This window comes from Nomascus leucogenys, chromosome 15 (genome assembly GCF_006542625.1).
Source record: "Nomascus leucogenys isolate Asia chromosome 15, Asia_NLE_v1, whole genome shotgun sequence".
Taxonomy (NCBI): domain Eukaryota; kingdom Metazoa; phylum Chordata; class Mammalia; order Primates; family Hylobatidae; genus Nomascus; species Nomascus leucogenys.
Window position 1 is genome coordinate 69,904,985 of NC_044395.1, and position 15,119 is coordinate 69,920,103.

General features: G+C 50.0%; 1 protein-coding gene and 1 pseudogene across 2 annotated transcripts in view; one reads left to right on the forward strand and one right to left on the reverse strand.

Annotated features, from left to right (window-relative positions):
• SCUBE2 (signal peptide, CUB domain and EGF like domain containing 2) overlaps nt 1-6,091 on the reverse strand; it is an 84,369-nt gene extending 78,278 nt beyond the window's left edge. For both annotated transcript variants that reach the window (XM_030828674.1, XM_030828673.1), the window contains exons 1-2: nt 5,904-6,091; nt 4,233-4,355 (exon numbers count right to left, since the gene is read on the reverse strand). In XM_030828674.1, the coding sequence (XP_030684534.1) occupies nt 4,233-4,355; nt 5,904-6,027 (247 nt within the window). In that variant the 5' untranslated portion in view covers nt 6,028-6,091. The remainder of the gene's footprint in view (nt 1-4,232; nt 4,356-5,903) is intronic.
• A 2,933-nt stretch (nt 6,092-9,024) lies between these two features.
• Nucleotides 9,025-10,734, forward strand: LOC105738884 (annotated as a pseudogene).
• The last annotated feature ends 4,385 nt before the right edge of the window (nt 10,735-15,119 follow it).

The window sequence follows — 15,119 nt, forward strand, 5'->3', positions numbered from 1 at the left end:
AATCCCAGCACTTTGGGAGGCCAAGGCAGGCGGATCACGAGGTCAGGAGATAGAGACCATACTAGCTAACATGGTGAAACCCCGTCTTTACTAAAAATACAAAAAATTAGCCCGGCGTGGTGGCACACACCTGTAGTCCCAGCTACTTGGGAGGCTGAGGCAGGAGAACAACTTGAACCTGGGAGGCAGAGGTTGCAGTGAGCCAAGATCACGCCACTGCACTCCAGCCTGGGTGACAAAGCGAGACTCTGTCTCAAAAATAAAAAAATTAAAAAAGAAAAGAAAAGAAAAATATAGCATCTTGTACAAAGGCCAACTTTAGATTCATCCCTGTTAAACTTGATTCAATCTCTTTAGTTTTTTTTTTTTTTTTTTTAAGACAGAGTGTCTTGCTCTGTTGACCAGGCTGGAGTGCAGTGGCGCAATCACAGCTCACTGCAACCTCCACCTCCTGGGCTCAAGTGATCCTCCCACCTCAGCCTCTGGAGTAGCTGGTACTACAGGCACGCACCACTACATCCAGCTAATTATTTTGACCTTTAGTAGAGAGAAGGTCTCACTATGTTGCCCAGGCTGGTCTCAAACTCTTGAGCTCAAGGTATCCTCCTGCCTCAGCTGCCCAAAGTGCTAGGATTACAGGCGTGAGCCAATTCAATTCCTCAAACTGAGAAGTAAGAACCATACAATAAATAAGCAAATAAGCAAAGATCATTTAGAATAAAAGATTATCTAAAGCAACATCTGAATCACATTATTTTTAAACCCACTTATTCAGGGCTCACCCATTTCTCCAACATTTTGGCAGAAGAAAACTTTATGGAGGATAAAATTGTAGTTACTCTGAGTAAACCTGGTCCTCATCCCTGAACTTAAATATAAGTAGTGAAGCTGGCAATAATCACAACCCAAATGATACCACAGGTTAGTCCCAAGAGGCTTAAAAATTAATAGGCCAAGAAATGGATAAAGGAGTTATATCTTTGTATATCTACATCTTTGAATCCTTACAATCCTCATTTCCTCTTCTTTTCCTTTTTGGGAGAAAATTTCCATTTCTGTACTCCTACACCAAGAAATCCAAACTAAGAGGGACATCCTGGCCAGGCATGGTGGCTCACGCCTGTAATCCCAGCACTTTGGTAGGCCGAGGTGGGTGGATCATCTGAGGTCAGGAGTTCGAGACCAGCCTGGCCAACATGGTGAAACCCCATCTCTACTAAAAATACAAAAATTAACCGGGCGTGGTGGTGCACACCTATAATTCCAGCTACTAGGGAGGTTGAAGCAGGAGAATTGCTTGAACCCGGGAGGCGGACATTGCAGTGAGCCAAGATTGCACCACTGCACTCCAGCCTGGGTGACAGAGCAAGACTCCATCTCAAAAAAAAAAAAAGAAAAGAGGGACATCCTTACTTACTAGTATTGTAAATACTACAAATATTCAAAAGATCAAATTCTTCTAGGGTTTGAGTTCAAAATGACAGTACAAAGGATGTATGCTCACTGTTAACAATGACTATCTGTGGATAAATGGATGGGAGGGTCTTTAATTTTTGATTTTACACATTTTGTATTATTTGACTTTTTATAACAATCACATATCATTTTAAAATAAATTTATATATCTATATATACGGCACAATGCCAATCATTAGTTATTTTAAACTAAATAATAGACTTTTAACAATCAACTATAAACTGTTAGCAATTCAATTTCATTTGAAATATACCAAATGCAAAAGCCAAGAATAAGGAAACTCTTGCCAATTGTCATTTAACATTATTTACTAAAAGTGTACTTTATCTAAATAAAGTCAGTGGAATGGTTTTGTGCCACCAGAGAGCACACAGCAACTAGAGGACGTGAGTTATCCACATAGTAAAGAAGTGAACATTTTTTTCCAAAGCAGGGTACCAACATGTGTGAATTCCAGTACAGCAAATAGAATATTTAATACCGAAAGTGTGTGGTATGGAGGAATCAGCAGATAAATGTTTTGGGGAGAGATAGCCTTTTGGCCTTCCATGACATGGTGGGGGGAGGGGGGAAGAGAGAGAGAAAGAAAGAGAGAAAGAGAGAGAGCGAGCTACGTCATGGGTGGATCACCAACCCCACTTGCTATGCACCTGACCAGGAGCACACCTTCTCCAATGGGAGCAGTGGGAGCCTCACTCCACGTGCACAAAGGGGAGCTCCCTGAATGATTTCCCAAGGGGTGTCACCAGATCCAAACTTGCCCGTCATAATCCCATCTGTTATTCATATTTGCTATCTATATTTTCTTTTGATCTTCCCTTCCTTTGTAACAAAGTTCATTTTAAAGATCCCATTTCTTGTCTCAGCTATGCTAAGACAAGGAGATGGGTGGATAGGGAGGATCAGGTCATTGCTACAACACTGCAAAAGCATCTGACAATCACTTACCTACTTGGTCATCTGTATATTCTGTATCTAGATATTTCATTTGCGGATTTGTCTATTTGTTGGAAAAGATTTTGTGTCAAGGTGCTAGTAGACTGAGCCCATCTTACACAATCACTTATTCAAAAATAAGGATGTCTACTGAGTGTCTATCACGTACCAGGCACTGCTGAGCATTATATACTGTTCCAATATTTAGAATCTTTATTACTCAGAGGCCACAGTATGAAACAGATTGGTTTGAAACATCAGGGTCTGAACACTAGGCCATTAAATGGCACCAGAATAGACACTCATTAAAAGTTTTCCTCCTCTGGGTGGGCATAGTGGCTCATGCCTGTAATCCCAGCACTTTGGGAGGCCGAGGCCAGTGGATCACCTGAGGTCAGGAGTTTGAGACCAGCCTGGCCAACATGGTGAAATCCCATCTGTCCTAAAAATACAAAAATTAGCTGGACGTGGTGGCAGGCGCCTGTAATCCCAGCTACTTGGGAGGCTGAGGCAGGAGAATCGCTTGGTCTCACACTCCTGGCCGGGGATGAGGAGGCTTCAGTGAGCCGAGATTGCACCATTGCACTCCAGCCTGGGCGACAAGAGCAAAGCTCTGTCTCAAAAAAGTTTTCCTCCTCATCTAAAGAAGTTAATATGTTTTTCAAAATGGAAAGAGACTTGGAAGGGACTTTCTTACTCACTGTGTAGCTTTAGATCCTGCAAGTATTCAGACGATCAATTCCCATGGGAGTTAAGCCCAAGTTCTAAAGGGTTTAAAACCTCTCAAAGAGGAAGGGGCCACCAACATACTTGTCAAGGTTGGGTCCAGGAGCAAGGAGGGATACTCAGAGATGAGTTCAGTGCTCCTCATCTAACTTCTTCCTGCACGGGATGACTATAGAGAGTGGGATTTCTCACTCATCCAAAGAAGGACAGCAGCAGGCTGAGTAAATATGAGAAACGTGGGGTTGGGGACAGAGCTAGGGGTGGAGACCTGACTTTCTTTCACTTGCAGACGAATTGTGTGATCATGGCCACAAGTCCTCTGGCCCTCAGTGTCCCCATCTGTAAAATGAGTAATAGGATTGGCCCAGAGCTACCTGAATAGCCCAGTCAGCTCCAATGTGTCATGATTTCCATCTCCAGGAACAGCCTTGAGTGTCCAGTCTCTGGCCAGTTCTGAACTTCACAGTTCATGACTCTAGTCCAGATTATAAAATGGCAGAGTCCAAACTACAGGTTCTCAGACCTGCAGCTCTATGGGCTAAAATGCCCCTCTGCACACATCTCTCCAGAGTGAACCTGTAACTCCAAACGAGGAAGGTCCTTGGTGTACTTCTTGGCACGTCACAATGCCAAACATTGTGGCCAAAGCCATAGACAGGATAGAGCCTCCTGAGCTGGTAGGGGAGGGTAGGACTCTAGCACTCAGACTTCAGGGCAAAGGTACAAACAGCCCCAGGGAGGTGCAGGATCAGCCCTGCTCTGGCAGGTATGGCTCTCCTGATCAGCATGCATGTTTACTTTCTGCCCCAAAACTGAGTGGGACCCAAAGATACTAACACATCTCTTTTCTTTTCCAGAAGCTAGACAAAAGGACATTTCAGAGCCAGATAAAACTGTGTGAGCAGCTCTAGGGAAGACCTAATGTTTCCAGTCCAAGATCTGAAATGTATTTCAGAGAGCAGGTGATGTGATTCAGGGGCTGGGGGAAAGGGAGAGGAGGGGCAGCACTTTTACCAACATAAGTGGCCACTGCAAGAGCTAAGGAGGTAGGAGCTTCCCTACAGTCCCCCCACATGGTCCCCAAGGCACTTACCCTCACACTGCCTGCCTTCCCCTTGGTAGCCAGGCTTGCAGGAGCACTTGTAGGAGGTGGGTGTGTTCTGACACAGGGCGTCGGCATGGCAGTCATCTAGCCCTTGGGCACACTCATCCACATCTGCAAAAGAGCACAGCTGACACCTGGTACAGGTTCCCAGGCCATGTGTGATCTGGCCTCGGCCCTGTCTGGCATCATCCCCACCAGCCCACCCCGCTTCTCTCCTCACAAGTTACAGCTGCTTGGGATCCCTGGGATAAACCAAACTGTTTCTGGGCCCCTGTTCCCAGGAACAGCCTGTGCGCTCTACGTGAAATTACCCCCACTATCACCTACTGGCCTTCAGGACTTAGCTCAAATCCACCTCCTCCAGGAAGCCTGCCATGACCCCCAGTGTAGTCGCCCTCACCAAGTGTCCGCGTATGTATGGCTTTGCATGGCACACATCAGGCAGGGTTGTTACTGTTTTCCTTCCTCTCTCTCCACTAGACAATGTCTTGACAACAGACTGCGTCTGTGTCCCTCATGCCAAGCCAGCGCAGTACCTGGCATGTGAGTAGGCAATAGTACCTACATGCCCGCTAAAGGAGGAAAGGACCAAACGGACAGAAAAGCCCTGAACACCAAGCAGCTGTCTGTCAGCTTTCTCGGGGCTTAGAGCAAGCTTGTCCAACACAGCCCGTGGGCTACATGCAGCCCAGGACAGCTTCGAATGCGGCCTAATGCAAATTCATAAACTTGCTTAAAACATTATGAGATTTTTTTTTTTTTTTTGCTCATCAGCTATCGTTTGTGTTAGTATATTTTATGTGTGGCCCAATTCTTCTTCTTCCATTGTGGCCCGGGGAAGCCAAAAGATTGCACCCCGCTGGTTTAGAGTATTTATGGGAAGCCTGCCCCGGGATCGGAGCAGATGTCATCCAGGGCTCTCAGATGCTGCGAAGCGGGCATAGTGTCCCCATGGCCGGCCCCCTGCACTCCCACCCCTGCCCATCCTCTCAACCTGGAAACCCGCCTTGGCAGAAGTATTTCCTGGGTTGACACTACTCCAGGATATTAATTAAAAACAAAAGCATTTTGAAAGTATTGCAAGTCCAGTAAGCACAGCACATCCAGAGTCCTCTCTGGAAACCAAAGTTCTCTGCTGAAAACCTAGGCTTGTTGCTGCTTCAGGGTAATTCCCAGATCAGAACAGGCGCTGTTCCGCTGACAGAAAACTCTCTGGAGCCCACCCCGAAGCCATCAGCAGAACTTGCTGGTCCCCAAAGAAAGAAAGGGCAAAGCTGCCACGGCCTCGCGGATGTGCCCGGCCCGGCCCTCAGTTTCCCCGCCTACACCGAGGCGCGGGACCCCGAGGCCGGGGTCAGCACCCTCCTGCCTGCTCGCCGGCGTCGGTCTGACTAGCAGGCGCTCTGGAGGCATCCGGACCAGGGCGGGAACTGTCAGCAGCTCCGGGTCCGAGGCCGGGCCGCAGGACTCAGGGCCCCAGCGGTCGTGGCGCCTTGGCCCGGCCGGCGGGTGAGGTCCCGGAGGGAGCGGAAGCCCCCGCGGAGCTGCAGCCGCCAGCCCCGAGCCCCGCGCGCCCGGCTCTGGACCCCGTCGGGGACCTAAACACCCTTCTCGGCCCTGCCCACTGTGCCAGGTGCGCCCCCACGGCTGGACACTCACCCTCCGGCGGCCCCGCGGCACGGCCCCGACCCGGCGGCACGGCCCCCGCCAGCAGCAGCGGTGGCAGCAGCAACAGCAGCACCGCCCGGGCCGCCCCGGGACGGTTGCGGCCCGCGACCCCCATGGATGGCTCAGCGGTTGCGGGCAGAGGCGGCGGAATGCGGGCGGTGGCGGCGGCGGCGCGGGGAGGTGTGTGCGGACGCCCTGCCCGCTGCCGCCGCCACCCCGGGCCCGGCCCCGCCCGCCCCTCGAGCCCCGGCCTCATTTTCACACGGTCCCTCCCGGGCCGGGGCGGGAGGCGCAGGCGGGGGCAGTGCCGCCCCGCCCGGCCTCCTCCCGTCCCCTCCCTGGCCCCGGGTGGAGGGGGCGCGGCCGCGGTGGCCGGAGCGCGGCTGTCAGCCTGGCGGGGCGGCAGCACTGTGCCTCGCGCCCCGTGCAGCCCAGGCACCCAGCCCGCTGCCCCCCCGCAGCCCCGCTCCGCTCCAGCGCTCGGAGCCCTCGGTGCCGCGCCTGTTCCAGTGTCCTACAACTCGACCTGGGCCCTCTTGTGAGGACAAACAGCCCTTCTAGATTGAAATATTTGGGGGCATGGCGCCCAGAAAGTGTTCCCTATAGTCCCCAAACCCCAAAGCTATCTTGGGGCTTTCCACGTGGGAGGTGGGAGGTGGAAGTGGAAGTGAGTGGGGGTGACTTCCAATTCGGGAAAACAGCTATTTGAATGGAGAAGGTGACCCTGGCTTCTCTGCCCACCCCAGCACACCCTCTGCACCCTTCTCCACACTGCCCACCCCAGGCCCTCTCGGATCCTCCATCCCACAGCCCTGAGGGCACTGGTCCACTTGTCCCACTGTGGGGCACGCTGGGCCTAGAATCTCTGCAAGCTACTTATGTATATCTCAGGGGAGCCTAAGGGGAAGGGGGCTAGAGGTCAAAGGTGAGCCACCAGAGACAACAGACAGCAGCCCCGACTTTGCCCGGAGTACAGGTGGCATTTATGATCACCTGAACTCATAAACATCAGGTCTGGCTAGCTTCAAACACAGGCAGTGCCTAGCACCTGGCCCTCCATGCAAGACAGCCCTTGCAAGGGAACAGGTACACAGGGTCTTTGCATATCACCCTTGACACGGATGGCTGGAGCCCAGTACACCCACCATCACTCCAGGAACAAATATAGTAACAATTTCCAGACGCAACCAAACATCACACTAATGTTCTTCACTGAGCTTCTCCGTTACTGAAGAACAGTAATGTTCTTCACTGAGCTTCTCCGTAGTTATTCAATTTTCTCCTGCGAATATATACATACACATATGCATATATGCAGGCACACGCACGTGCACACACACACACCATTCCTTTGGAGATCAGAAAAAAATAGATGTCACCAAAAAATCCCCACCTAGCTCATGCACAAAAACACTTATGTCTTCTTGGGGCCTATCCACAGCCCAGAGCTCCCAGCCTCTGCATCCTCAGTACCCATTGTCTGCCACCCCAGCCCCCGAACATGCCCATGGGGGCCTGCCTCTTTGGGCTGTGGCTAGTGCAGCTGCTTGATGGAGCTATCTGAGAAAATAACTTTTCTGTAGTTGTTTTTCTTTTGACCCTTTCAGTGAAGGCAGGCAGGTTGCGTCCCTCTTTCTGTCTGCGCCTCCCTCCCACTCCCTTTTGTTTGGTGCTGAGAGAGACACTCAGCTATTTCTGGTCATAAGGGTGGTTTTTACACATTTGTAAATCTTCAGTTAGTGAAACGTTCTCTCCACCTTTGTCTTTGTGTCCTTAATGGTAGCCATAAATTACTGCCTTCTTTTCTCTCCGCTGCATCAGGCTTCATTGCTTTTGAAATGATCAAAGTTATTTCTTTTAAAATCCAACTAGAAACTGCCCATTGTGTGGCACAGACCTCTTTAGCTCCAGTCAAAGCATATAAATACATAAAGCTGCCCATTAAACTCTAGGGGGAGCCTCCTGCAGCGCCCTTGTGCCTGGCAAAGAAATCACACATGGGCGGTTCTTCCCCTTTACCTTTCCCTAACTTGATCTTTCAGTAAGGACACAAATTAATCATGATAAGAATCAGCGCCTTTTTGCCTAAGACAGTCAGCTTTTGCTATGTTTCCCAGAAAAGTCCACCACTGGCACAGATCTCAAAAAATGTTCTGTATCCTATTTTGTTTGCCCTGACATCCTTACAAACGTGCTTTCAGCTGTTAGCTCCCAGACTCCTGGGCAACCTTTTTGACACTTGAGATTAAAGTCAATATGGCTTACAACCGGGAATTTCCACAGGGGGAAGGCTCCAGGGGAAAACTGTGTCCAAATGTCAATGTTCTTGGTGTCAGGAGGAACTTGGTTGGCTCTACTCTGGCTGCAGGCTGCCCTCTATTGTGCAGCTGAGGTCCCCACAAACTTCTCAGAAAGGCCTCAGACACCGTCCCTGGACTGAGGCTAAAGCTCCCTCTTCCTCTCCCTGTCTCCTCTCCACAGGCAGAGAGGCCATAAACCAGGCCTCAGGGGTACGGAGAGGCAGTCCAGCCAGCCCAGTCACACTAGTGTGGGCCTTTGAGGAGGCTGAAGAAAGCCTGGTAGTGGCCGGCCATGCGTGCCCCTGAACTACACATAAGTAGGTGCCACTCTGCACTCACGGGACACCATTCAGTGCCCACCTTTCTTGACCCTCTTCCCCCCCAGCAGCCTCTGACACATGGACTACTTCTCCCTGGTGGAAACTCTCCCTACCCTTGGTTGTCATCGTGGCAAACTCCTGGTTTTCTTCCTACCTCTCAGGAAATGCCTTCTCCACCACCTTCTAGGAGTCCTCTTTCTACACCCTCTCCCTGGATGGTTCGCTCATTCCCTTGATTCCATAATGTCAATCTCCAGCCTGGATTCATCCCCTTGGTTCAATCCCATGTATCCAGTTGCCTACTAGATACCACCTTGATCTTCCCTAGATCCCACCTTACTTGATCTTCCCTAGATCCCTCTGAAACGTTCAACATGGCTATCCAGCTCAGACGAATCGTTCAAAAACGAAGCTCATGACCTAGAAGAAGCTTCTCTGCTTTCTTGAATCTCTTCCTGGTTCAGCCCACCCACCTCCACTACTGCCTCCACCATGTCCATCAGGGTAACCCAGAAGTCCTACAGGGTGTCCACCTCTGGCCCCTAGGCCTTAAGCAGCCGCTCCTACACCAGCGGGCCTGGTGCCCATATCAGCTCCTGGAGCTTCTCTTGAGTGGGCGGCAGTAGCAGCTTCCGGGGTGGCCTGGTCACCCGCATGGGTCTGGGTGGAGGCTATGGTGGGACCAGTGGTATGGGGGTCATCACAGCCATCATGGTCAGCCAGAACCTGCTGAGCCCCCTTAAGCTGGAGGTGAACCCCAACATCCAGGCTGTGCGCACCCAGGAGAAGGAGCAGATCAAGACCCTCTACAAGTTTGCCTCCTTCATCAAGAAGGTGCGGTCCCTGGAGCAGCAGAACAAGATGCTGGAGACCAAGTGGAGCCTCCTGCAGCAGCAGAAGACAGCTCGGAGAAACATAGACAGCATGTTCGAGAGCCACATCAACAAACTTCGGTGGCAGCTGGACACTCTGGGCCAGGAGAAGCTGAAGCTTGGCAACATGCAGGGGCTGGTGGAGGACTTCAAGAACAAGTATGAGGATGAGATCAATAAGCGTATAGAGATGGAGAATGAATTTGCCCTCATCAAGAAGGTAACATGTGGCTGACGCTAACATGAACAAGGTAGAGCTGGAGTCTCTCCTGGAAGGGCTGACTGACGAGATCAACTTCCTCAGGCAGCTGTATGAAGAGGAAAGCTGGGAGCTGCAGTCCCAGATCTCGGACACATCTGTGGTGCTGTCCATGGACAACAGCTGCTCCCTGGACATGGACAGCATCATCCCTGAGGTCAAGGCGCAGTACAAGGAGATCGCCAACTGCAGCTGGGCTGAGGCTGAGGGCATGCACCAGATCAAGTATGAGGAGCTGCAGACACTGGCTGGGAAGCACGGGAATGACCTGCATTATGCAAAGGTGGAGATCTCTGAGATTAATAGGAATATCAGCCGGCTCCAAGCTGAGATTGAGGGCCTCAAAGGCCAGAGGGTTTCCCTGGAGGCTGCCATCGCAGATGCTGAGCAGTGTGGGGAGCTGGCTGTTAAGGATGCCAACACGAAGCTGTCGAGCTGGAGGCCGCCCTGCAGCGGGCCAAGCAGGACACGGTGCAGCAGCTGTGCCATGGAGCACCAGGAGCTGATGAACGTCAAGCTGGCCCTGGACATCAAGATTGCCACCTACAGGAAGCTGCTGGAGGGCAAGGAGAGCTAGCTGGGGTCTGGGATACAGAACAAGAGTGTCCATCTGAAGACCACCAGTGGCTACTCAGGTGGGCTGAGCTTGGCCTACGGGCACCTCACAAGCCCTCTACAACAGGCCTCAGCTACAGCCTGGGCTCCAGCTTTGGCTCTGCTGGAGGCTCCAGCTCCTTCAGCCGCGCCAGCTCCTCCAGGGCCACAGTTGTGAAGAAGGTGGAAATGTGAGATGGCAAGCTAGTGTCCAAGTCCTCTGATGTCCTGCCCAAGCGAATGGCCATGGCAGCCCCTAACAGCCTGCCCCTCCTGCGGCTGCCCCAGGGCCTGTGGAGGAAGCTGCTGTGCAGTGGAGCACAGGAACAGGAGACTCACCTGAGGCTCAGCCCTAGCCCTCAGCCCACCTGCTGGGGGAGTTTACTACCTGGGGCACCCCCGTTGGCCCATGCTTCCAGCTACAAAACAATTCAACTTTTGCTTTTTTTTTTTTTTTCAAAATAAAATCTCAGCTAGCTCTGCCAACCGTCCAAAACAAACAAACAAAAAAATGGAGCTCATCTTCCTCAAACCTGCTCCTTCTCAAGTGCTCTCTCCTTTAGACAAGGGCACCACCATTCTGTTAACACCAAGTCAGAGGTTTGGCGGTCATCTGGGACTCCATTTTCTCCCTCCCCACCACATCTGAACAATCACGAAAATTCTGCCTTCTTATTATCTCTTAAAACCATTCTCTTCCTCCGTGCCCATTGCCTGGGCTCAGGGGTTCACCATCCCTCATCACCCCTGGGGGCTGCGTATCTATCCCTTTCCTCCTTCCTAACAGATACTCCTCCTGCAGACAGCCTGGGTCCCTAGGAAGGAAGCTGCCCCATCTCTAACTTCAGGCTCTGGAATTGACTTAAGACAGTTAATATCATTCATTCCATTCCCCCTGCAACAGTCATTGGTTCAGGGATGAGCACGTGATGGCTTTCCAATCGGAGCAAATCTCAGGCCCTTTGCTTGAAAGGCTGGAATGGAAAGGCTCTCTTTTCCTCTTTGGGATGTGGCTGTGGTAAATGAGAAACTGTGGCAGCCATCTTAGTACCTCCTTCCCTTGCCCAAAAGAGGGTAAGTCCAGAGAAACCCTGAGAAGCCAACCAGGAGACACTCTGGTTACACCCAGTCTGCAATTTCTTACAGGTCTCTCTGTCTAGAATCTCATCCCAATTCAGTACATCCAACACAGTGGCTGCCAGAGTTAAATGTAAGTTTCATCATATCACTCCTAGTCTTCCTCAGGCTAACATCCAAGCTCCCTTGGTACAATCACTCTGGAGAACTGTCGGGCAGTATACACTAATATGGATCATGCATGCCCACTTCTCAGAATATACCCAAGAGAAATGAGTGTACATGTTCACCAAATTCATACACGAGAACATTCATAACGGCTGTATTTACACTAGCCCCAAACTGGAAATCACCCACATGTCCATCAGCTAGATATTGTGGGATATTTGTTCAATGGAATACTACACCAAGCAACAAAATGAACAAACTCTGATACAGGCAACCACACAGAGGCATCTTATGAACATTAGGCCTAGTTAAAGAAGCCAGGTTAAAAAGGCTGTAAGTTGTATCATTCTGAGAGACAGGACTAGCTGGATTTCCTAGGCCAACTAAGAATTCCTAAGCCTACCTGGGGAAGGTGACCGTACCCACCTTTAAACACAGGGCTGGTAACTCAGCTCACACCCAACCAATCAGGAAGTAAAGAGGGCTCACTAAAATACAAATTAGGCCAAAAGCAGGAGGTAAAGAAATAGTCAAATCATATATCGCTTGAGAGCACAGGGGGAAGGACAATGATTGGGATATAAACCCAGGCATCCCAGCAGGGAGTGGCAACCCCCTTTGGGTCCCTTCCCATTGTATGGGAGCTCTGTTTTCACCCCATTAAATCTTGCAACTGCACACTCTTCTGGTCCATGTTTGTTATGGCTCGAGCTGAGCTTTCACTCGCAGTCCATCACTGCTGTTTGCCACCGTTGCAGACTCGCCACAGACTTCCACCCCTCCAGATCCGGCAGGGTGTTCGCTGCACTCCTGATCCAGCGAGGCGCCCACTGCCGATCCCTATCAGGCTAAAGGCACGCCATTGTTCCTGCATGACTAAGGGTTCAGGGTTTGTCCTAATCGAGCTGAACACTAGTTGCTGGGTTCCACGGTTCTCTTCCATGACCCCCGGCTTCTAATAGAGCTGTAACACTCACAGCATGGCCCAAGGTTCCATTCCTTGGAATCCGTGAGGCCAAGAACTTCAGATCAGAGAACAAAAGCCTTGCTACCATCTTGGGAGCAGCCTGCCACATCTTGGGAGCTCTAAGAACAAAGACCCGCCCGTAACAATTCTATTCACTTCCACGATGTTCTGCTGGGTGTGGTGGCTCACACCTGTAATCCCAGCACTTTGGGAGGCCAAGGTGGGTGGATCACTTGAGCTCAGGAATTCAAGACAAGCCTGAGCAACACAGCGAGACCTCATCTCTACCAAAAAGTTTTTAAAAATCAGCCAGGGGCCGGGCAGTGTGGCTCAAACCTGTAATCCCAGCACTTTGGGAGACTGAGGCGGGCTGATCACCTGAGTAAGGAGTTCGAGACCCATCTGGCCTACATGGTGAAACTCCGTCTCTACTAAAAATACACAAAAAATTAGCCAGGCATGGTGGCATGAGCCTGTAGTCCCAGCTACTTGGAAGGCTGAGGCAGAAGGATAGCTTGAACCCAGGAGGCAGAGGTTGCAGTGGGCTGAGATCACGCCACTACACTCCTGTCATGGCAACAGAGCGAGACCTTGTCTCCAAAAATAAAAAATAAAAAATCAGCCAGGTTTGCTGATGCATGCCTGTAATCTTAGCTACTCCAGAGGCTGAGGTGGGAGGATCACTTGAGCCCAGGAGGCGGAGGTTGCAGTGAGCTGAGATTGCATCACTGCACTCCAGCCTGGGCAACAGAGCAAGACCCTGTCTCAAAGAAAGAGAAAAAAAAGAGAACAGGCAGAACTAATTAATAGTGACAGAAGACAGAATTACTACTACTGTTCCCTCCAGGGATGTATACTGACATTTTGTTTATCTGGGAAGGAATGTGAAGGAACATTCTGGAGTGCTGGAAATGTTCTAGATCTTGATCTGCATGGTGATTTTATGGGTTTATACATATGTACAAATCTGCTGGAATGTTGGCTTGAGCTTAATGCACTTCATGCTCTTGACTGTATGTATGTTTTACATCAGTAAGTTGAAGCAAGCACTGCCTAGCTCAAGACCTTTATGATCTGATCCCATTCTATCCTTCCAGCCTTCTCTCCTACCACTCCTTTACCCGCAGACTATGCTCCAGTGACATCAAACTTCACATACTAGTAGTTTGTCATTTTTCTCCTTATACATATCTTCTTTTGCTGACACTGTTCCCTCTGCCTGAAAGACATGAGGAAGTGGGTCTCAAAAAATATTTGAAAAAATATAATGCAACAACATCTTGATTAATAAATATCACTATACTCCAAGGAAAAATACATTTGCTGAGATGTCCTCCCAAAAAGCAATGAGGCATGCATGAAAAAATTTGAGTTGGCTGGGCACAGTGGCTCACGCCTGTAATCCCAGCATTTTGGGAGGCCGAGGCAGGTGAATCACAAGGCAGGTGAATGGTCCAGGCAGGAGTTCAAGACCAGGCTGGCCAACATGGTGAAACCCTGTCTCTACTAAAAATACAAAAATACAAAAAATTAGCGGGCTTAGTGGCGGGCGCTTGTAGTCCCAGCTACTCGGGAGGCTGAGGCAGGAGAATCGCTTGAACTCGGGAGGCGGAGGTTGCAGTGAGCCAAGATCGCACCACTGCACTCCAGCCCAGGTGACAGAGTGAGACTCCATCTCAAACAAACAAACAAAAAAAACAAACAAAAAAATTGAGTCTTCAGATTAGCAGGCACTGAGAACTAATAAATAAAGGAAAACTATCTGCTCTTGCACACACATTAATTTCTCCCCATGAATGGCTTGCATATCTCCTGGAAAAACCTTTTCAATATGTCTGAGCTGGCTATGAGGTAGTGAATCTTTCTGGTGGCTTACCCATCCCCATCTGTTCTTTCCCTCCTTCCTAACAGATACTCACCCCTCTCGCAGGCAGCCTGTGTCCCTAGGAGGGAAGCTGTCCCATCTCTAACTGCAGGCTCTGGAGTTGGCTTAAGACAATAATACCTATTATTCCAACAGTCATTGGTTCAAGGATAAGCACGTGACAGCTTTCCAATCAGAGTGAATCTCAGGCCCTTTGCTTGAAAGGCTGGAATAGAAAGACTTTTCCTTTTTGGGATGTGGTTGTGGTGAATGAGAAACTGTGGCAGCCATCTTGATACCTCCTTCCCCTCCCCAAAAGAGGTTAAGTCCAGAGAAACCCTGAGAAGCCAATCAGGAAACATTCCCTACCTCAGGACCTCCAGTTATATGTGCCAATATGCTTCCTTATTGTTTGTATTGGTGGGTTTATTTTGATTTTTAAAATTGTGGTAAAACATACATAACATAAAATTTACCATTTTAACAATTTTTAAGTGCACAGCTTATTATCATTAAATACATTCACACTGCTTTGTAACCATCGCGGCCATCCATCTCCAGAACTTTTTTTTTTTTTTGAGACAGAGTCTCGCTCTGTCACCCAGGCTGGAGTGCAGTGGCGAGATCTCGGCTCACTGCAAGCTCCGCCTCCTGGGTTCAAGCCATGTTCCTGCCTCAGCCTCCGAGTAGCTGGGATTATAGGCGCCCGCCACCATGCCCAGCTAATTTTTTTTTTCTTTTTTTGGTATTTTCAGTAGAGACGGGGTTTTGCTATTTTGGCCAGAC